The sequence below is a fragment of the Podarcis muralis genome, chromosome 2 (assembly GCF_964188315.1).
Source record: "Podarcis muralis chromosome 2, rPodMur119.hap1.1, whole genome shotgun sequence".
In the NCBI taxonomy this organism is placed as follows: Eukaryota; Metazoa; Chordata; class Lepidosauria; order Squamata; family Lacertidae; genus Podarcis; species Podarcis muralis.
The window spans coordinates 6139296-6161209 of record NC_135656.1 but is presented as its reverse complement, the minus strand read 5'-3'; the positions used below and the strand labels follow the sequence as shown (position 1 = coordinate 6161209).

Here is a 21914-nt window from a genome sequence, read left to right as displayed (position 1 = left end):
GGCAAAAAAAGATTTGCTGATGGTCAGCGGGCTGACAACTGAGAAGAAGTTGAAGTATTCGGGAATATGACTAACATCGAAAACCCCCAATATATTTCTTAAAAAAATATATTATTTTTATTAGTTTATTTTTATTGATTTGGGGGGGCACCTGCCCTCCCTGCCCCCTGGCTATAGCCACGCAAACCAGCAGTCCTACTACAGCACATTAGTGGCCCATGAAACATGGTTAGTCTATTATTTTGATTATTTTCAGCATTTAAATAGTGCCGTTTTAGTCAAAATAGCTCGCAGCGCAGCGTAGCCAAAACAGAAAAGAAGTTCTCTGTCCTGAAGATCACAATCCAAAACGGCAGCGACACACGAAGAGAATGGAAGAGTAGGAAAGCAAGCTCAAAAACACGTTCTTAAAAGTCTCGTCCGATCGTCAATTGCGGTTCCCTTCCCCTTTCCGTGTGCCACGCAAAACAAGTGTGGCTATTTTCAGTACAGTTTGAGGATCACCGCGCTGGAATATCCTGCTTTCTGGCAGCGAATTATTGCAGGGCTTTGCGCTCGTGTTTACTGCAGCTTTTGCTAAAGGCAGAGCAGGGCTGGAAGGAAGCAAAAGCAGCAGCCAGAAGAGCGCATGGAACCATAGAATAGCGCATGGGGCAGCCCCGCGGGGACCCGGAAGCCATTCCTGGTCAGACCGGAAGTCGCCCTCCCTCCTCCTCTCGCTCTCTTTCTGCCTCCATCTTGCGCCCGGCTCGTCCTGTACAGTAAGTTCCCCCTGTTTGCATCCGCCGCCATCCTCCTCGGCGAGCCCCCTGACAGGGCAGGCGGGAAGCTCCCGAAGCCGGGGCGGCCTCGGGCCGCTCAGGGGCTCGAGGCGGGGAAAGATGCGGCGTTGGCGGGCGGGTCGAGCGCAGGGCTCCGGGGCCGAGCGACGGTTCCGCGAATAGGCCGCTGCGCCCGAGTTGTAGGGCCTCGGCGGGCCTTCGGGAAAGGCTTTCCGCTCGTAGGGAAACGGGGGCAGGAGGCCCTGAAGGGAAGGAACACTGGGAGGGAGAGCCGAGGGGGACGGAAAGACATTTTGGAGGGAGACCCGGCTCTCCACCCGCCGCGCTTGGACTCGACCCTCACCCGTGGAGCTTGGAGGTCGACGCCTGGAGGACCGTGGGCCGCTCCTGCCACCTTGCCACCCCCCTCCCCACTTGAAAAGGGGTGTCACTCTTGGCAGCAGGGTCTGCCAGGAACGGTGAAGCGGGGCTCTCATAGCGCTCCTCCAAGAAGGGTAGTTGCTGTTCAGGAGGCTTCCAGGAAGGTTGGCATTGAGTGGGTTGGTGGCTGTGCGTGTTGGGGCACAGGCTTAAGCGCTTAAGGGAGCTGAGGTTTGTCCCACCGTTCACTTAAACTATTTCTGTTGGGATGCGTATTAGGCCTGTCAAGGAGGAAGTGCACGGGTAAGGAAGCTCCCGCATGAGAGTGAATGGAAGATCTCGCTGTATCCATAGTTTGGGTACATGACGGTTGTAGGGTGGAGTTGTAGCAAAGCAAATACAGCCATACCTTGGGTTGAAGTAGCTTCAGGATGAATATTTTCGGGTTGCGCTCTGCGGCGACCCGGAAGTAACGGAGCGCGTTACTTCCGGGTTTCACCGCATGCGCAGACGCTCAAAATGATGTCATGCGCAGAAGCGGTGACACGCGCAGTCGCATGTTACATTCGCTTCAGGATGCGAACGGGGCTCCAGAACGGATCCCGTTCGCATCCAGAGGTACCACTGTAGGTGCCTTGCTGGATCAGACCAAAGGCCTACCTAAGCCTGTGCTCTTTTTCCAACAGTAGCCAACCAGATGTTTTTATTTGGGGGGGTGAGGATCCTACAGGCCTTTTCTGTTTCTCACCATAGTCTGCGATGCTGCCATTGAACATGGATGGTTAATTTAGGTATCATGGCTGATAGTAATAATGCCAATCTTGCTTGCCATACAACTTGGTTAGGTGAGGGTAGAAGGGAAGAAAAGCTTTTAACCCATTGGTAAACATCCAGGGATGAAAGTTGATTATGGATACAGAAGTTGGGCAGATCTCCTGCAGTTGTATCAATAGTCCTTCAGTGGATATGGTTTTCTATGCATTTAGTACAGAAATCGGGGCTGGTGAAAGTTAAGTAATTTGACAGACAAAAGTTTTTAAATGCATGTTTGTTTGTTTTTTGTTTTTTTTGTTGGGACGCGGGTGGCGCTGTGGGTAAAAGCCTCAGCGCCTAGGGCTTGCCGATCGAAAGGTCGGCGGTTCGAATCCCCGCAGCGGGGTGCGCTCCCGTTGTTCGGTCCCAGCGCCTGCCAACCTAGCAGTTCGAAAGCACCCCCGGGTGCAAGTAGATAAATAGGGACCGCTTACTAGCGGGAAGGTAAATGGCGTTTTTGTGTGCGGCTCTGGCTCGCCAGAGCAGCGATGTCACGCTGGTCACGTGACCCGGAAGTGTCTGCGGACAGCGTTGGCCCCCGGCCTCTAGAGTGAGATGGGCGCACAACCCTAGAGTCTGTCAAGACTGGCCCGTACGGGCAGGGGTACCTTTACCTTACCTTTTTATTTTTTTGTCTGTGTGACTACCTAGAACAAATTGTGCTTGGCAACAGTGTTCATTCTCTAGGAAGTGATTCAGTTTGTTCATATGTAGCTTACCATGATATTCTGATTGTAGAGAAGCAAGATTTTGGTTAGATAGCCTGTAATGATTTACACTAATTCTGTAGAAAAATTGACTGAATTTTACTTCCCTTCTCCCAGAAATGCCTGGTGAAGCCACAGAAACTGTTCCAGCCACAGAACATGAGCTGCCACAGCCTCATGCTGAGACAGGTTAGTGCCTTGGATGACTAATACACTTTCAGAAAGGATCCTGAAACTCGTCCAGTCAGCCAGTTTACCAAGGCAGGTAAAACCATTTGTGAAGGGTAGAACTTGCAAATAATTGAGGGCTATTGTGGCAGAGTGGCTAAGAGTCTAGGACTGCAGTCTTGCACATTTACCAGGGAATAAGTCCTATTGCACTCAGTAGGGCTTCATTTGAGTAGACATGCATAGAAATGCATGGTAAAAGAGGTCATGTGTAAGTTGCACTTTAAAAAGCTTGGTTCGAGTCTTACACCTGACATGAGCTTTCTGTGTAGCCTTCAAAAAGCCAATATCTGAGATACTATATCTCTAAACTTCAGCCCCCCCATCTGCAGCATGGGGATAATAATCCTGGCTGCCCTTACAATGTTGCTGTAAGGATTAATGAGACAATGTGTGGGAAATACTTGGAACTTGCCATATAAACGTTATCATGACTTTGAAGAAATTGAGATAAATACTTTGAAATTGTCCTCTTGTGCTCTTACCACGTTTAGTCTCCTCCAGGTTGGATGAGTTGCATGGTCTCTCTCTGGAACATGGCAGTAGCATGCTTGACGTGAATCACAAGCTGGATAAACACTGCTATCCCACCACATTTTGAAGGTTTTTAGACTACAAAATGCTAAAACTACTAACAACAGCTTCTGATTTTTGTGTGTATGCTAACATTGGGTGATTACTAGATGAAACATTAGAGAAATGAGGATCTTAACCTAGGTCAAATTCTAGATACTTGCTTAATGACTTGGGAAGGTTTTCTTCTTTTTGGCCTTTTGTGCTGGAGTAAACTGTGTGTGTTTTAAAGGATCCGTACATGGTTTGTTTCCCAATCATGCTTCCACGTTAACAAATGGCTCGATGTGTAAGAATTCTTCAGGAAGAAGGAGGCAGGTGGCTTAGTAAGAACCAAAGGATACAACCTCTTCATATTTCTAAACCTGTGTGAGACAGTTGGGAATTAGAATGTTAAGCTTATGGTCATCCATCATTACTTTGTGACACATGTTTCTTTTTGCAAATTGGTGGTGACCACTGTTTAAGGTTGGAGAGGTGGTGACTCTGGTGTGACTGAAATGGGGACCTCAGACTAGAAGGAATTTTAATCTGTTTATTTGAAACCTAGATGTCAAGTGGATAACTTTCTAATCCACTCACTAACACTTCCTATCTTAAGCACAGAGCAGGGAATCATCATTTTGTGACTGCAAGCCAAAAGATTACAACATAATTTGGCATTTACCAAGCATCCTGAACTTGGCAATAACACAGCTGATGGATGTGTTGGCTGTGAAAGTGCATCATTCTAGTGGAGTAGAATTTTCAGCTGATAGTGCATTTAAAAATTGTATTCTGAAGTGTGTGTTTGTGCGCACGTGCATCCTTCTTATTTGGGACATGCTAACTCTAAACCTTCCCTGTGTATTGTGTCTCCAATTATCTGTCTTGAAGGTATCATGGATGCTGGTTAGCAGAGAACCAGGTCTCCTTGTATGCTACATTTCTGCCTTGCTGCTTAGGGAACACTGCATGACTTTGTGACTGGGTCTCTCCTATACACACACCTACGCATGGGGATGCTGTACACTGCATGACTGGTAAATGCGATGACTTCTGTCCAAGGGGTGTGAGAGTTTCTCTTAGACAGGGAAGAAACACACAAGTTCGGTTGGATAAATAAATGGAGCTGTATAGAATGGAGGAGTTTTTCTCTGAAGCAAACAGAAAATGTCTGCCTGTCCATATTGTGGATGTCGTGGTGTTGAATAGCCTGCCAAATCTTAGCAAAGTCTGCACTAGTTTTAAGCTTTTATTCTGGCCCATTAGAGAGTTATTCCAAGGCACCTGTGTTGCAGAGAAGAGGTGGCTGTAAGTGCCAGTGTTGATATTGGCAAAGTGTGTGACACACTAGACAGAATTCTGTGAGGAGATTATTGGGGCACAGCAAATAGATTTTGCTTTGCTCCAGTCAAGCTTTGCTGCTGGTTCTTGGGTGTAAGAAGTGGCAAAGAAGATGCACAGCAGCTTTTCCAGAGCCACCCACACTGAATGTAGAAGCAAGATAGTAGGAGACAGAAGAACTGATACAACTAGTTCTAAATCCAGTACAGTGGTGCCTCGCAAGACGAAATTAATTCGTTCCGTGAGTTTTGTCGTCTTGCGATTTTTTCCGTCTTGCGAAGCACGGTGTCGGGAAAGTTTTGGAAAAGCTTCAAAAATCACCAAAGTCTTTAAAAACCTCAAAAAAGGCTACCACACTGTGTTCTATGAGTTGCTCCTCGAAGTCAAGTCGCAACTGTATTAACGGTGTTAAGAAAAAGGAAACAAACTTGCAAGACGTTTCCGTCTTGCGAAGCAAGCCCATAGGGAAAATCGTCTTGCGAAGCAACTCAAAAAACCAAAAACCCTTTCGTCTTGCGAGTTTTTTGTCTTGCGAGGCATTCGTCTTGCGAGGTACCACTGTACATCATTCTTGTTCATATTTACCACAGTCTGGTGCATGAATATGCCCTTCTGCCCTCAAAGGCGCTGGCTACTAATGTGATACAAACAGGGAAGATTTTTAACTGCTTCCTCTGCTAGTGGTAGCTACATTAAAAAAACCAAAAACCTATACTGACTTCCATCCGTTTTATCCCATTATGAAGTGATTGCATGCATGACCACTGTGACGCAGTAAACTTGGCCCAGATCGGCTTTTGATACATCAGTACTAACATTCAGAAGCTGATGTCAGCTGAGTTACGACTGTCAGAGTGATGACACCACATCCTCATGATGGCTAGGAAACATAACTTAAATTGCCAGTTTCCACTCCGGAGTAGATTATCCCTATAATGCTTCATACATTAAGGTTTTTATTAGTCCTGGTGCCATTTGTCTCTGGGCTGCTGAGGATAACTGACATCTTCCCCCAGTTTTGGATGCTACTGATTGCTAATCACCTCTTGAGGCATGTGCAGACTGTTGGGTTTCCTGAGCGGTATCTGAACAGTTGACACTATTTCAGTAACTCTACCCCCAGTTCCTGGGGTCCCCATGGAAGTGATGCAGACAACTGAGGAGTCCAAACCAGTTGCCACCAAGAATCCTGAGGTGGCAGGCAAGGGTTCTCAGGCTGGGACTGCTCTGGAGCCATCAGGTAGGTTTCAAGTTAAAACAGCAAGATGGGATTGAACTCACTTCATTTTAATTTTTAAAATGAATTTTTTTATTTAAAAAAACCCTATAATGAATCAGGGCTCCAGAACTGCCAGCTTTGTTTAAGCTGAGATCTTGTTTCCTGCTGGTGAAAGAAATAAGTACCGTATTTTTCGCACCATAGGGCGCACCCAGTTTTTAGGGGGGGAAATCAAGAAAAAAATATTCCCCCCCCCCCCAGCCCCAAAGAGCAGCGTACAGGGTGCGCACAACCTCTCCCTGCCGGAGGGGTTGCGAGCAGCTATGGAGCAAGCCAAGTTTTGGCTTCCCCTTTAGCCCCATGCAGCCTCTCCTTGCCGGGAGACGCTGCACAGGGCTAAAGAAGCCATAGCCCCATGCAGCCTCTCCTTGCGGAGGGGTTGCGCGCAGCTATGGAAGAAGGCAAGGCAGCAAGCGGGATGGATCCCGCTCGCTGTTTTGCCTTCCCCTTTAGCCCCGCGCAGCCTCTCCTTGCGGAGGGGTTGCACGCGGCTATGGAAGAAGGCAAGGCAGCGAGCGGGATGGATCCCGCTCGCTGTTTTGCCTTCCCCTTTAGCCCCGCGCAGCCTCTCCTTGCGGACGGGTTGTGCGCGGCTATGGAAGAAGGCAAGGCAGCAAGCGGGATGGATCCCGCTCGCTGTTTTGCCTTCCCCTTTAGCCCCGCGCAGCCTCTCCTTGCGGAGGGGTTGCGCGCGGCTATGGAAGAAGGCAAGGCAGCGAGCGGGATGGATCCCGCTCGCTGTTTTGCCTTCTCCTTTAGCCCCGCGCAGCCTCTCCTTGCGGAGGGGTTGCGCGCGGCTATGGAAGAAGGCAAGGCAGCGAGCGGGATGGATCCCGCTCGCTGTTTTGCCTTCCCCTTTAGCCCCGCGCAGCCTCTCCTTGCCGGGAGATGCTGCGCAGGGCTTTCCTGGCTTTTCTGGGAGGTGGGGGAATTCCCCCACCTCCCGCAAAACCGGCGGGCTGCACGGCTTCTTCTGGCTTTCCTGGGAGGTGGGGGGATTCCCTCACCTCTCGCAAAAGCCCGCAGAAGCCGTGAGCTCTTTAAAGGGGCTGCGCGGCTTCTCCTGGCTTTTCTGGGAGGTGGGGGAATTCCCCCACCTCCCGCAAAACCGGCAGAAGCCGCATGCACTTTAAAAGGGCTGCACGGCTTCTCCTGGCTTTCCTGGGAGGTGGGAGAAGGGACTGATGCGGCCAGTCAGTCCCTTCTCCCTCCTGTGGAAAAGCCCGCAAGAGCGCACGGAGCTTGTGTGCGGCTCTTGGGGGCTTTTCCCGCCTGCCTCCCCCCCCCTGCATTCGCTCCATAGGACGCACACACATTTTCCCTTGCTTTTTAGGAGGGAAAAAGTGCGTCCTATGGTGCGAAAAATACGGTAAATGTAGATACTTGGAACATACATTTCTGCTGATTAAATACACTACTGCAAGAGTTAACAGCGGTTAAGTATGGTATGCAGGTCTTCCTAAGAAGGCGTTTCTATGGTTTGCTTGTGATGTCCCTGGGTGTACTACTTGTGGTATATAATTTACAGTAGACCTAGGGGAAATGTCAGATCTCAGTGATTCCAAGTTTCAGATGATGACGATGATTTCTTACTGCTTTTTTGCGGGACGGGAGATGGTGAGCCACCATAAAGGTTAAACCAAGGGTCAGCAACCTTTTTCAGCCGTGGGCCGGTCCACCGTCCCTCAGACCATGTGGTGGGCTGGATATATTGGGGGGGGGGGTGAACGAATTCCTATGCCCTACAAATAACCCAGAGATGCATTTTAAATAAAAGCACACATTCTACTCATATAAAAACATGCTGATTCCTGAACTGTCCGTGGGCCGGATTGAGAAGGCAATTGGGCCGCATCCGGCCCCCGGGCCTTAGGTTGCCTACCCCTGGGTTAAACGCCATCCTTTAGAATGCCTATTAGTTTGAATGCCTGCACTTTGATGGTACTCTTTTAGGCTAGATCATGTTTTATCTAAAATGTCATAGTTTAATTTTAAGAAATGGTTCAGCTTTCTTAGCATGAATCTTATAACTTTCTGGTTACATGTAGTTCTTGCCCCTTCCTTGTTTAACTTTTTTTGGGGGGTGGGGTGAGAGAGAGAGAATCTTCATTCCATTATTTTGCTCTCCCATTGTATACCTATTTTCCCAAGAACTGATGCGCAGCAGTGGGTAGCTCTAGACAAGCGACTATTTAAAGTTCAGTGACCAACACAAATTATATAGTGATTCCTTTGCCTTCTTTTCTTCATCTGCTTAGTAGAAACATGACCTAGAATCTACAGTTAAGGACTGTTTAGTAACTCATTCCTGAGAGACAGTTATGATTATTGAAGCCAGCTCGCTCATTGAACTGAGGCTTCTAGCATTCTTACTGGAAAGCTTGGAAATAAGGAAAATTTTGAAGTAGTGAATTGGTGTTAGTGTAGTCTGAGCACTTGCTCAATCTGGCATTTTCATCACCTTTCTGCTAAATCTGTGCCTTGAATTCTGGTTGTCCCAGTCCTCCTATGAAGTGATGCAGCCCATGATTTGAGGGAATTCTCTCAGCATTTTTTACTCATCTCCTAGTCTAGCTGATGAGTACAAAAAAGGGACCCTTGATCCCCTCAGAATCTTTTATCATGTTGTTTTATAGCCATTTTGTTTTTTACTGCCCTTATGAAGGTCAATCCCAGTGTTACGGAAGTAGCTCTTAAATTCCTGTTTCTGGAATTCTAAGATCCTTCTGCTTAAGTTGCATGTGATAGCGGACTTCTGTCCCATGCAGTCAACATTAATGTAACCTGTGCTGGGCTCCTCTTCCCTGCATGATCTCACTGAGCGGTGTGCTTCTGGCTTCATTTAAAGCAGTTTCTGCTCATCAGAGTAGACTTGCAGACATTCCTAATGCAGCTACCTACTCTCAGGCCACACATATAATTTAAGATTAGTTAATCCACCATTTAATGCTTTGATGAAACATCACTGAGTGACTCATGCTTTAAAAGTTTGGGTGGATGCTAGCTGTGTAAGTTGTAGCTTGCATGTCCCATTTAGGTTTGAATTATGCCAAGCCTGAAGTTGAAGGCATCTTAGTTCAGGGATAGGCAGTTCCCAGTAGACTTAATTTGTCATTTTGACTAAGCCAAGAGAATAGAACCTTCTAGATGGTTCTAGCCCCAAGCTTATTGGTTTGTTGTTAATAACCTATTGCTCTTGCTCATTTAGCTCCTGCCACTCCAAACCCTTTTGCTGGTGCTTCTGAAGCACCTGCAGCCTGTTTTTCTCAGCTTCCTATTCAAGCACCAGGTATTTGCTGTTAGTCCCTATGTGTGTCTCCTTAACAACATTTTGCTGTGTTGTGTTGATGCAGTTACATTAACCATAGTATTTAGCAAAAAAAAGACTTGGTTAAAGTAGTTAAAGTCACACTCCTGAGTTCTATTCTTCGCTCTTCAGCTGACATAGATCATATACAAGTTTCTGTGTAGAATACAAACTTCTCTCTGGAGTTAGCAAAGTTAGTAATGTAAGGAAATGTATTATGGACTGATCTGCCATCTAGATTACCAGAGGGAGGGTTTGATTTTTTTTCTGTGGGTGCTTGCTGTTGACAGGCACACAGAATTGGTGTGAAAAGTTCTGTGGTACCTTGCATTGCTGTCCCAATATCTGTTTCAAAGAATACTGGCATTTTGTGGTTCCTGGGGTGCCAGTGGCTACACCTTGAAATTACATACGACTTGTGTGAAGATCTTGCTTTGATCGCCCCTGCTTATACATTGGCCTAACCTCAGGGTAGGTGAAAAACCATGTTCCCAAGCTTCATTTCTGCAACCAGATTAACTTGGGTCATATAGGAGTCATTGCCATTTAAATGGAACATGTACTACAAAGCAGTTTTCAAGCGGCGGCAGACTGGTATATTGTCCTTTTCAAATCTGTGTACCCGGACACAACATGGAAGATTAAATGTCAGCACTTGTAAGACATTGCAACTTGTTTCTTGAACTAGATGCTTTCTCCTCTATAATTGAGTTTCTATTGATAGCATGTGTTGAGGGTGCCCAACCAGATATCTGGATAATAGAGTTGGATACGTAGTGAGACATCCAGTGAGAGTGGTGACAAGTATGTCGGGCTTGTCTGTGCACTGTCACGTGTTTTCAAAAGACTTGATCCTGCACATGTCCTCCAGCGGAATATTGGCATCATACAAAGAGCCTTGGTTGATGGGGTGGGGCATACAAACACTGTGATACTTTTTTCTGACAGTGGCTACAGCAATTTCTACCTCACAGGTAACTGAGATGCATTTCCATGTGGGTGGCTGTAGATAATTCATTTTTTCTTCTCCATGTTTTCATCATTGATTCACTTTTTCTCTCCTTTAGCTGCTGTTTCCGGCTCCTCTGTATCTAGCGCTGCCCACCCTCCCTCTTCATCCCATGATGCTAACTCTCCCCTTGCTGGCCTCTGTCCTTCCAGTACCCCACTAGCACCTACTGACCTTGCTGCCTCACCTGGGCAGCTTTTCTCCTTTGTGGCTCCTCCTTCCTCCTCCTTCCCAATGTCAGTCTCTCCTGGCTCAGCCTTGCCTCCTAGTGCCCCAGCTTTGGTGACCCAGATTCCTTCCTCTCCCCTGAAGCCTCCGGATCTGGCTGATGCTGCACAAAAAGTTAGCCCTTTGTCTCCCAGCATTGCAGTAGGGCCTGCAGCTTCTGCCCCAGTCTCAATAATTTCCTCTGGGTCTCTTAGTTCAGCTCATCCAGCTACCCCTGTGAGCCCACCACTGGCAACATCTGCAGGCCCAGTTCCTCAGGTGCCATTGTGTCCTATTCCAGCTCCTTTCATTCTCCCAGTTGCTCCTGTTTCTCCTCCTCTGGTCCTTGGACCCACTGTTCTCCCTGTGGTATCAAGCACAGTTCCTCTCAGCTCTCCTGTCAGTCCCACAGTCCCAAAGCCTCATAGCACTATGATATCGCCTGCTTCTCCTTCTAGACCCAATAATTCTGTTACAGCACCTCTTTCTCCTCTACCCTTTGCAGTGACTACTCAAGGCCCTGCAGCCTCTCCAGTGCCAGCATCTAGTCCTGTGGCACCCCCAGGGCCACCTGTGGGATCTGCTTGCCACCCTGTGACTCCTCCTTTGGCACCTATAGCTGGCCCTGCAGCACCTGCTTCCTGCCCCTTGGCTTCTGTGGTGTGCCCTGGTGCCCCTCCTTTGTCCCCAGCAGTGCCTGCTCCTAGACAACTGATACCTGCAGGGCCACCTGTGAAACCTGCTTCTGGGCCTGCGGCTCCTGTTTTGGCACCTGCTTCTAGCCTTGCATTTGTGGCTCCAGCAGGGCCTGCTCATGCACCCCTGCTACCCTCAGGGCCATCTATGAAACCTGCTTCTGCTTCACCACCTGTTTCTGGCCCTGTGGCCCTAGTGGGGTCTGCTTCTTGTCCCGTATCACCTGTTTCTAAGTCTGTGACTCCTGTTTTGGCACCTGTTTCTGGTTCTGTTTCCCGTCCTGTGTCCCAAGGAGTACCTGCTCCTATTCTGTTGGCACCTGCAGTACCAACAGTGAAACGTGAATCTCCTGCACCTACGTCTGGCCCTCTAACCTCAGCTCTGCCTGTTTCTCAGCCTGTGGCCCCTCGTTCTGCCGCTGTAACCCCAGCGGGTCCTGCTTCTAGTCCTGTGACTCCTCCTTTGGCTACTGCTTCAGGACCTATATCTTCTGATGCTCCAGTAGGAGTCGTTCCTCAACCACTGGCACCCGCAGCTTCTCCTTTGCCACCAACTTCTGCTCCTGTGGCTCCTCCTCCTGGCCCTGTGACTCCAGGGGCATCTGCCTCTAGTCCCATGGCTCCTCCTTTGCCACCTCCTTCTGGATGTGTAACTCCTCCTATAGTTGCATCAGATGTTGCTTCTAAGCCACAAGCACTTGCAGTGCTGGCTGTGAAACCACCACCTCCATCAGCACCTGCACCTGGTCCTTTAACCACAGCAGGGCCTGCTTCTAGTCCTTCGGCACCCCCTCCTGGGCCTGTGGCCCCAGCAGGGTCTCTTCCTAGATCATTGGCATCTGCAGTGCCACCTGTGAAACCCGATTCCCCTTCGGTTTCTGCTTCTAGCTCTGTGGCCCCAGGAGGACCTCCCCCTAAACCTGGGGCACCTCTTGCCGAAGCTGTGCCTCCTCCTTTGGCACCTGTTTCTGGCTCCGTAACCCCTCCTGTGGTTGCAAAAGTACCTACATCCAAACAAGTGGCACCTACAGTTCCACCTATGGCATCTACTGCTTCTTGCCCTGTGGCTTTTCATCCCATGGCTCCTCTTCTGGCGCCTGTCTCTGTTCCTGGGGCTCTTGCTTCTTGTCCCTTGGCCTCAGCAGGGCCGGTTCCTATGGCCCCAACAGAAGTGCCTGTATCTAGTCCTGTCACCCCAGCAGGGCCTGCATCTAGTCCTTTGAGCCCTACTTCTGGACCTGTGGCCCCAGCAGTGGTCCCTCCTAGACCACTTCCCTCCACAGGGCCACCTCTGAAACCTGCTTCTGGACCTGTGGTTCCTCCTTTGGTGCCCCCATCTAGGTCTTTGGCACATCCTGCAGTACCAGAAGGGGTTGCTTCTAAGCCAGTTCCACCTGCAGTGCCACCTGTGAAACCTACTTCACCTTTGTCACCTACTTCTAGTCCTGTTTCCCCAGCAGGGACCCTTCCTAAGCCACTGGCCCCCACAGGCTCAGCAATGAAACCTTCTCTTCCTTCATCCCAGCCTGTGGCTCCTCCTCTGGCACCTCCTGTGGGCCCAGCAGGGCTTGTTTCTAAGCCAGTGCCTCCTGAAAAACCTGCATCTCCTTTGACACCTACACCTGGCCCTGTGGCCCCAACAGTGCCTGCTCCTACCCCTTTGGCACCCGCAGTGCCTGTTGCAAAGCCTGCTTCTCCTTTGGCAGCTGCACCTGAGCCCTTAGTTCCCCCTGTCTCTCCAGGTGTGCCTGCCTCTAGCCCTGTACCCTCAACAGCTCCCTCAGTGGCCCCTCCAGTTCTCCCTGTAACTTCTGCAGCTGGCCCCAAAGGCCCTTCTGTAGACTCCTCTGTATCTGTGACCCCCACTGCTTCCCCTAAGTCTCCTGTTGTTTCTGCTTCTGGCTCAGGAGCCTCCCCAGTGTCACCTGTTGTCTCTGCTCCTGGCACTGTGGCCACCACTTCCCCACTGGCTGCTTCTACGTCCTCTGCCACCCCAAGCACTCCTGCCCCTCTTTCTCTGGTGACCCCTGCCTCTGCTGCCTTGCCCATGGATGTGTCCCAGGTCCCTGTCAGCTCTGCTGGGGATAAGGCACCTCCACAAAAAACAACACCTTTGCCTCTTGCACCTGCTGATCTTTCTGTTTCTGCCACAGCTACAAGCAGTCTCACTCAGCCTGCTTCCCCTGTGCCACCTCCTACTTCCCCTGTAAAAAAGCTAACTCCCTCTGCTGTGCTTCCTAAGCCATCACCAGTTTCACCTGCATCTGGTCTAGCATCTGAAGTGCCACCCAAACCCCCCACCCCTGTCTCTGCTGTCATTGAAGACGACGAGTTGCCGCCTTTGATCCCTCCAGAGGTGCCAGCTGGGGAGCAACCTCTGCAGCCAATCCTGGTGGATTTCTCTCCCAAACAAGCTGTGGCCCTTGCTGAGGCCCCAGCAACTGCTCCTCCTGCTGCTCCTCTTCCTCCTCCTGCCAAACAGCCTGTCCTGAAGAATGATAAGGGTATTTGCCTCCTTGGTTTGCTGTGTGCATGGATATCACAGACTGCTCACTGAATACTAACCTGTCTGTATGGGCAAGGGGTCCCAAGTCTCCTCCCTTGGGCTCCTTGCTTTGTTTGTTAGTCTAGAAAAGTAGTATTTAGAAGTGAAGCCAAAGTAGGTCCAAGCTGAGCTGCAACCAGTTGTGGTCAGAGCCAGTTGAAAACTCCTTTTCTGTTGGAATCGAGACTTGTGCACAAGAATGTACGGCACAAATGAGAGAGTCACTTCACATGCTCAGCATGTTGTGAATGTCTTATTGAGGGTGTGACATCAATGTTGCCTTGCCTGGTATTTCTGGAATAGCACTAACCTAGAAACCCTAATCACAGCTTTGTTTTCTGTAGCACTGTAGCCGTCCTCTGTCTCCAATCCTAGTACTTGGCCTGTGATTGGACATCTAGCACATCTTGTTAATTAAAAGTGCTTTAAGTGAGATGTTCATAGATTTAGCATGTGTTGCCAACTCTTGTGTAATGTTTTATCCAGACTTTGGAAGAAATTGCAGTGTCCACTATCCACTTCAGTTGTGCTTTGTCTGTATTTGTACTTGCACTGGGGGGTGGGGTTACACAGAAATGTACTTTTTTATGTTGGCAGTAGTTCTCTATTAAAGACATATTAAACAAGATGCATGCTATGTGTTAAAACCAAACATCTGCCTAAATTGAAGAATAAGTGAGGCTTTGCCTAGCTACCAGTGTGGTCTGGTGCATATGCAAATACAGTGGAACCTCTGTTTTCAAACGTAATCCGTTCCAGAAGTCCATTCAACTTCCGAAACGTTCAAAAATCAAAGGGCTGTCAGCAAAGTGAATGGTAAAAATGGAAAAACACGCTGCAGAAGCCATTCAACTTCTGAGGCGCATTCGAAAATGGAAGCATTCACTTCCGGGTTTTCGGCATTTGGCTTCCGAAACGTTCAAAAACTGAGGTTCCACTGTATTGGGAAAGATGCTAGAGTATTACATAAACTAGAATTAGCTGAGTTCATTGGCAAGTGAGAAAATAGTTGTACTTGTTCTAGGAAATGTGTTCTATAGATATATTTTGTTCCTTTCACAGTTGTTGGTCAGTCATTTTTTCCCTCCCATTTACATCACAGTCACTTAGCCCTAAAAGGACAAGGGTGGGTATCATTCGAAAAGACAGCGGTGAACTTCATTCTAGGTTCTTGAGGTGAAGCATATCCAGGCCACTATTTCAGAACTGAGCTTTTAAAATCTGTGCTGTTTTGTTATTTTAAAAAGCCGAGGAATTAGCAAAGTTAAATTGAGTCATTGGGAATGTGCTATGGGCTCCTCAACTTCCACCTCCCTCCCCCCCCCCATTGGGCATTCTACTTCCTTTCCATGTTTTGCAATAACTACAGTTTGCCATGACACCCAGCACACTATAAAGACCCATCATCTCATAACTATCCTGACTAACCCTACTTAGAGATAGCCCAATTAAGACATAATCACAAATCATGGAATGGAAAGACATAACTGCAGAGAGTATGCAAGTCCGCAACACATTCCTAATCTCAAACCATTGAATTAAGCCAGAGCTCAGCTGCCAATTCTCCTACATGTAGAAGCGGTATCTCAATCCTAAAAATGCAAGCAAGATCCTTCCCCCAGGAACTTTTCTCTTCATACACTACAACTAATATTAGCATGCCTAGAATACCCACACTTTCCCAGATATTTGTTTTTAGCTGGAACTCTTAAAACCTTTAAAAAGTCTTTTTGCCTCACCTTTCCCCATACACCTATTTCTAGTAGTAATATCTGAATTAATCTTTGAAAGAGCTAGTGTTTTATATGCACTGTCTTGAAGCCCAGGCTGAGCAAAGCTCAAAGCACCTCTATTGCTACAAATATTATAGCCAATAATAATAATAATAATAATAATTTATACCCTGCCCATCTGGCTGGGTTTCCCCAGCCACTCTGGGCGGCTTCCAACAAAATATTAAAATACAATGGCCTGTTAAACTTTTTTTTTAAAATGATAACATAAAGCACTTCCATTCCAAAGTCATTTGCATTCTTTCTGTGTCGTTTGCTTTGCTACCTGTATTGGGAATAAATGCCTCTGCCACTAGATAATTGTGACTTTTCTGGATTGGTGTGAGTTTCTTGATGTGCATTATCACAATAAAAGGGAGATAAAATCTGCATGATCAAGTTGGCAAAGCCTTTCATGTTTCCCCTGGGCTTCTCTGCCACACCCAGATGAAGCCAAAATGCATAAAAAAGGATTGCACACATTTGTATTTGCAGGGTCTGGAACAGAATCTGACAGCGATGAGTCAGTGCCAGAACTTGAAGAACATGATCCTACGCATGCCACAACACATCGGACAGAGGTGAGAAGCAAATAACTGGGCTGCGTTTAATTGGCATCCGGGGCAGGGCCACAAAACCTGTGATGTTGAAGAGCTACCAATGTACAAAAAACCACACACCAGGATGCTTAACACACCATTGACTGTGTGTGCTTTGTTCAGCCACACATACCTTAACAAGCATCCTTGTCCTAGGATGGTTTGCCTTCTGACCAGTAGGTAGTGAGTACACAGTCTGAAATTCTGTGTTTAAAATCCCAAGTTTGAAAAAGCAAACAAAGAATCAAATTACACAAGAATAACAAACAGCAAGTATTCTTAAATGTACACTTTTTACAATTCTCCGTAATTTTTGTTCAATCTGGATTATAATTGAAATAGTGAAAGGCAAGAGGAAAGTTGCTGTGGTGGAAAAGCTCGCAAAGTCTACAGTTTGTAACATGATGGATTGAAGGGCATTGTAAGAGCAAAACATTTCAGGTCCTACTGGGACATAGAAACAGCAAGGACTATTCCTTTGTATTTTTAAAATATAAAAGGAAGCAATTACTGAATTATGCTGGACTTATTTTCAAAATATGGAGAACAGCCATTGCTGTGAGGTCTTTGGGTTTTTCTGTTGTTCCAGCCTTTTCTCTGGATTTTGCTTAATCCAAGTTGAATAACAATTGTGAAGAGTGCCAAAGCTTGCTCCCTACTTAGCGCTGTTTTATTTGCAATGTTACTCAACTGTGGTTTTTGAACGTTATTCTATATCTGGTCATCAGTTAAGATTGCTTCTGTAAGGCACATAGGCTTTGGTTGGTGAGTCTCCAGGGGAAAAGAATTCTAACATCATGGGACAACCACAAGGAACGCCTTTCTGTGTGCTCTTGTGGTCCTAACTTGGCACATAGATAATGTACTTCAGTATATGAATTTATGCTAGTACATGGGAGTGGAGTGATTTCTTTGGCATGCTTTGCAAATACCTGGCCCTCCCCACTTGGATTTGGAGGACTGGCAGGGTAGATGGGCATGTGCATATAAAACTGTTCTCTCGTTTCCATTGTAGAAAGAGGGCACAATAAATCTTCAGTCAGAAAATGTATTTGGGGAGGGGGACTTTCTGCTGGGCATCCCTTTAACTCCATTTTGGGTCTTTTTATTTGCAGCTTGCAGCAGCAGCTGAAATAGATGAAGAACCAGTTAGCAAAGCAAAACAGAGTCGGAGTGAAAAGAAAGCACGGAAGGTAAAATGAAGTTGATTGGAAATGACTGGTGTTTTGCTGATTCAGCCTGGGGAGGCAATAGCTACTCAAACATTTTATCCCCAATTACTTACCTATAATCATTTTAGCATACTCCTTGGGATGTTCTTCCAGAACCTATTTTATTGCAACCAGCAAAAGGGATTGATCTATGTGCCTACTTGTTCTTTCTCTGAAATGTTATCCTTCATTCACAGAAGCAGCGAAAGAGGAGAGAAATAACTCAAGGGAAACTACATAGTTAGGCATGGGCCCCTTCCTCTAGGCTTTTCTCCCAACCCTGTTCATAAACTACAAAAACAAACGTGCATCCCCCAAACACACAAAGTAATTGGTTGGGTTTTTTTGTTGTTATTTTTTTGTATTTTGAGAAGTTTTATTTTGAGTAAGTATTCTGTAAGAGTTAGTGACACAGCTAGGAATGGACACTAGTTCTGGTTTTGCTTTTGGGGAAAGGTTTTTTGTTTTGTTAATCAAATGAGGAAAAAATGCCTGCTGCACTACTGGAGTAGCTTTAGCACCATTAGAAAGACTTCTATAAACCAAAGAGCCAGGTTCTTGCCATGACTAGTTTAGCTCTCATACTCGGTGGCTGCTTCACCCACCCACCCAAAAAATTATTTCTCCTTTGTTTTTAAGGCAATGTCTAAGCTTGGCCTTCGTCAAGTCACAGGTGTAACCAGGGTTACAATCCGGAAATCCAAGAACATCCTGTTTGTCATCACCAAGCCAGATGTCTACAAAAGTCCTGCATCAGATACCTATATAGTATTCGGTGAAGCAAAGGTGAGCTAAGCTCAGGAATGTCTAGTTAGATTTTGGGGCCTTGCAATTTGAAGAACAGGACAGTTGCACTATGTAGTTTCTCTGCCACTGGAATGGGAGAAGAGTTCTAAAATTGGAGTGGGAAGCGGGGGGTCTATATCTGGAAATGCTGGTTGTTCTTGTCAGTAGTGCTTGTAGAGGCCTCCATTCTGTTCTGTGTTGCTTACTTACTTACTTCAGTTGCAACAGCCTCACTGACCTCTCTCTTTCTCACCCATCTCTAACAGATTGAAGATCTCTCACAGCAAGCACAGCTGGCTGCTGCAGAGAAATTCAAAGTGCAAGGAGAAGCCGTTTCAAACATTCAGGAAAACACACAGACTCCCACTGTACAAGAGGAGAGTGAAGAGGAAGAGGTATGCCACATACTTTCTGTATAAGTAATTTCAGCCTTGAAACTGGCACTCATGGCCAACTCAGAGCTGTTGGACTTTTTAATGTCTGCCTTGGTGAATGAGACAGGAAGAGCTTCTCCTGCTCATCAGGAGTTTCTTGATTTCCTTAACTTTTAAGGATCCATGCCATTTCTCTCCTACTTGACAGAAAAGGGCTTGAACAACTGTCCTGAGACATTATCTTTCCCCATCCAGGTTGACGAGACCGGTGTCGAGGTGAAAGACATCGAATTAGTGATGTCTCAAGCGAATGTTTCCCGGGCAAAAGCCGTTCGCGCCCTGAAGAACAACAGTAATGATATTGTAAACGCTATTATGGTAAGTTCCTGCTTGAGTGACATTTATCATAGGGCCCATGGACCCAGAGCCTGGAGAACAGATGGCAAAAAGTTCATGGCCATTTTATGTCATCACCACCAGATTAATCCAGTTCTTGGAAATGCACTGTTTTCTATCTCTTGCCCCACTGCAGCTGCTTTTCATCAGTGACTATAACATTTAACTACCTCTCAGCATTGAAAGGATGCCTGGAAAAGTCAAATGCAACACAATGCATTTTAACACCTATGTTTTCAAGTATATCTAAACATAGCTTAGTATTTACTAAGATTCGTTTGCAACAGTGTGCCTTGGACAACTGGATTTACAGATGGCATTTACTATGAAACAGTTTTCCCAGTGATATTTTTTTATTGTGATCTTGAGCAGGGTATATGTATGTTGAACAATGTAACATCAGCAACTGCTTATAGGCATGTGTGGGCCAGTGGGTACTGTACACAAAACTGCTCTAATGTATAAGATCAAATGTATCAAGTATACCATACAAACAGATTTAACTGCCATGGTTTAGCTTTGCAAAATTTCTGAGAAGTGTCTGGTTGGTGTCAGTTGGCTTCTTCACAGAAATGCAGTTCCCAAGGTTCCAGGAGGCAGGACAAATCTTCTCAGTGGAAACCACTTGAAACATCTAGTGCAGATTTGTCTGTCCTTTGGGAACATAAATGCATCAGTTCTCAATGTTATATCCTAGGCAACTACTTGGGAACCAGGCACTTATTTGCCTGTCCTCATCTGATTACTTTATCTTGCTGCTAGAGTTACGCCTGCTGTGTTCTGCATCCTCTCCATCTTAAATCTCAGGCAGCCATAACAATAGCCCCCCAAGGTCATCTGGCTGTGCAGGATAGATGAACAGTCGGCCAGTTTCCCACTGGTAAAATACCCAGCACTTCCACATCCCATCACCTATGGGAAAACAAAATTTCTAATTCTCTTTTTTTCTGTTTTTCCCCCCAGGAGTTGACGATGTAGCCACCCACAAAGGGGAACTTTTTGGTTGTTTCAGAGGAGAGTAAATTGCAGCTGAATTAAATTTGTACTATTTCTATCAATTAATAAAGGTTGTGGTTTCAAAGGTTTCACACATCTTTTTCTTAGTTGTCAACAACACATTCAATTACTCAAACTGAAACAATTAGTTGTGGTTTGTGATCCTGGTGCCAGCATGCTCCCATTACTTTTGCCTATTTACTGAAAAGATTCTACTAATTCAAGTTGCCTGAACCGCTGGGATATCAGAAAACTAGAGAGTGATATGAATGCTCCTTTAGAGATACAGTATGTGTTGTTCTGTTTCCTGGCTCTGAAGAGTTGACGCTTATTCCTAGATCTAGTGTTTGTAGTTTAGAAATTGCCTGTTTTAAACAGTTTATTCAGGCACTCGTGCTGGGGGAAATTGAGTAACACTGCAAAGAACAGTCTGTTCTGTTTCATTGATCCCAGAGAACGACTTCTGCCACTGTGTGAGAGGTTTTGGTTGGTGTAATCCCCTTAGCAAATGCTACCTCGTATTTGGGATCCTGCCATCACTTATCACTGCTTATTAATGTACATCCAAAGTTCACAGGCACAGACCCATTACGTTACAAACAGTACAGTAACTGCATGTTCAAAATACTTGTTTTTGTTAGGAAGGTTGGTGCCTAGCACTACTGTGTAAACGCTGCCTGGTTTTTCCCCTTCTTTTCTATTTGTGCAGAATTAACTGGTGGAAAGTGAAGTTTTAGGAAATATTCCCTAGAACAGGGTCCAGTATTTGTCCCAAAGACATGAGGGCTCTGTCAGGGTCCTGGAGTGGTGGTCCTGCCTCCTTCCCAAAGCGTGGTTAGTGCTTTCCCAGCTTTGGGAAGAAGGTGGGAGAGGGCTCTAGGACTCAGCCAGAGCTTCTTGCCTCCTTCCCAAAACTGGCATATTACTTTGGGAGGGCATCACATTTTGGGCTTGCTCTCCCCTGTGCAACAAGGCAATGTGTGGCCCACAGGTTCCATGTCAAAGTACACTTGTGACCCACTTGGAACGAAAAGTTGGGCTGCCCTGCCCTAGAGGGAAAACATTTGGGAGAGGAAAGGGTAAAGCTCATGCCCCCAGCTTTTCTTCTCAGGATTCCAATCTCTCAAGGCTTCTTCTGATTAAAAAAAAAAAAATGATTAAAATCCATCCATGTAAATGTGTGCCTGAGAGAGGCAAGGTAACATGCATGATTTCTCGGTGCGTGGGAGAGTCGCCGTCTATGTGAAGGACACAACTTGTCGCCAAGAAATTAATTCAAAATTGCTTGGTCTCCTACCCCAAAATAGTTTCTCCTTCAGGAACCTGTTGCCATTGAGACAGTTTGCATATTTCATTTTATTTTGCTATTGGAGCTATATGCATAATCCTAGTTCAGCTAGACAGGCAAGGAGCTGGGCCACAATACTGATGCTGTTTCTCTCACCACTGGAAATTTATCACAGCTACCTATGTCTCTGAAGGATATCTATTCTGTTCCCAGTTTTCTGTTGCTCCCCCCATCAGTAGGCATGGAGGTGGAGTTCACTCTTTAGGATCTCCCTCACCAAAAAGAAATAAATAAATCCTATTTCAAGCCTTGGGAGATTCTGCCAAGCAAGTTGATATCCCACCCCCTTGCTTTTCAGCCCCATGTTGGCTCCACAGCTGTAATGACTCAGCACTTGAGTTTGCTGCTGCTGCTGCTGCTGTTGTTTAGTCGTGTCCACCTCTTCGTGACCCCCTGGACCAGAGCACGCCAGGCACTCCTGTCTTCCACTGCCTCCCGCAGTTTGGTCAAACTCATGTTGGTTGGTGTATGTTTAATGCTATGTGCAATGTTCTGCACTTCTCCTATGACAAATATTAAAGTGACAAATTAAAGAAAGTTAATTACTACTTCCCTCTAAATACGCTGAAGACTGTCTGAAATTGCATATAGATAATTCCTG

At 46.6% G+C, this 21914-nt stretch overlaps 1 protein-coding gene across 12 annotated transcripts; it reads left to right on the top strand.

Moving 5' to 3' along the window:
• The first annotated feature begins 602 nt into the window (after positions 1-602).
• On the top strand, positions 603-20054 carry NACA (nascent polypeptide associated complex subunit alpha). Of its 12 annotated transcripts, none has more exons than XM_028721421.2 (11): positions 603-761; positions 2780-2851; positions 5913-6029; positions 9277-9357; positions 10443-13790; positions 16099-16184; positions 17318-17395; positions 18053-18199; positions 18466-18594; positions 18829-18951; positions 19933-20054. In XM_028721421.2, the coding sequence occupies exons 2-11, from the start codon at positions 2782-2784 to the stop codon at positions 19945-19947; spliced, it is 4194 nt and encodes a 1397-aa protein (XP_028577254.2). In that variant the 5' UTR covers positions 603-761; positions 2780-2781; the 3' UTR covers positions 19948-20054. The 12 variants fall into 12 exon arrangements, with proteins under 12 accessions (XP_028577254.2, XP_028577260.2, XP_028577252.2 ...); XM_028721427.2 differs by having other exon boundaries at positions 5898-6029; positions 11097-13790; XM_028721419.2 differs by having other exon boundaries at positions 5898-6029.
• Positions 20055-21914: the final 1860 nt, after the last annotated feature.

What these genes read in the sequence shown, in the direction of transcription:
- NACA (XM_028721419.2), top strand. Translation starts at nt 2,782, where the DNA reads ATGCCTGGTGAAGCCACAGAAACTGTTCCAGCCACAGAACATGAGCTG. An exon ending in GACTGCTCTGGAGCCATCAG is followed by an intron (nt 6,030 to 9,276) that starts GTAGGTTTCAAG and finishes TTGCTCATTTAG; the next exon opens with CTCCTGCCACTCCAAACCCT. An exon ending in GCTTCCTATTCAAGCACCAG is followed by an intron (nt 9,358 to 10,442) that starts GTATTTGCTGTT and finishes TCTCTCCTTTAG; the next exon opens with CTGCTGTTTCCGGCTCCTCT.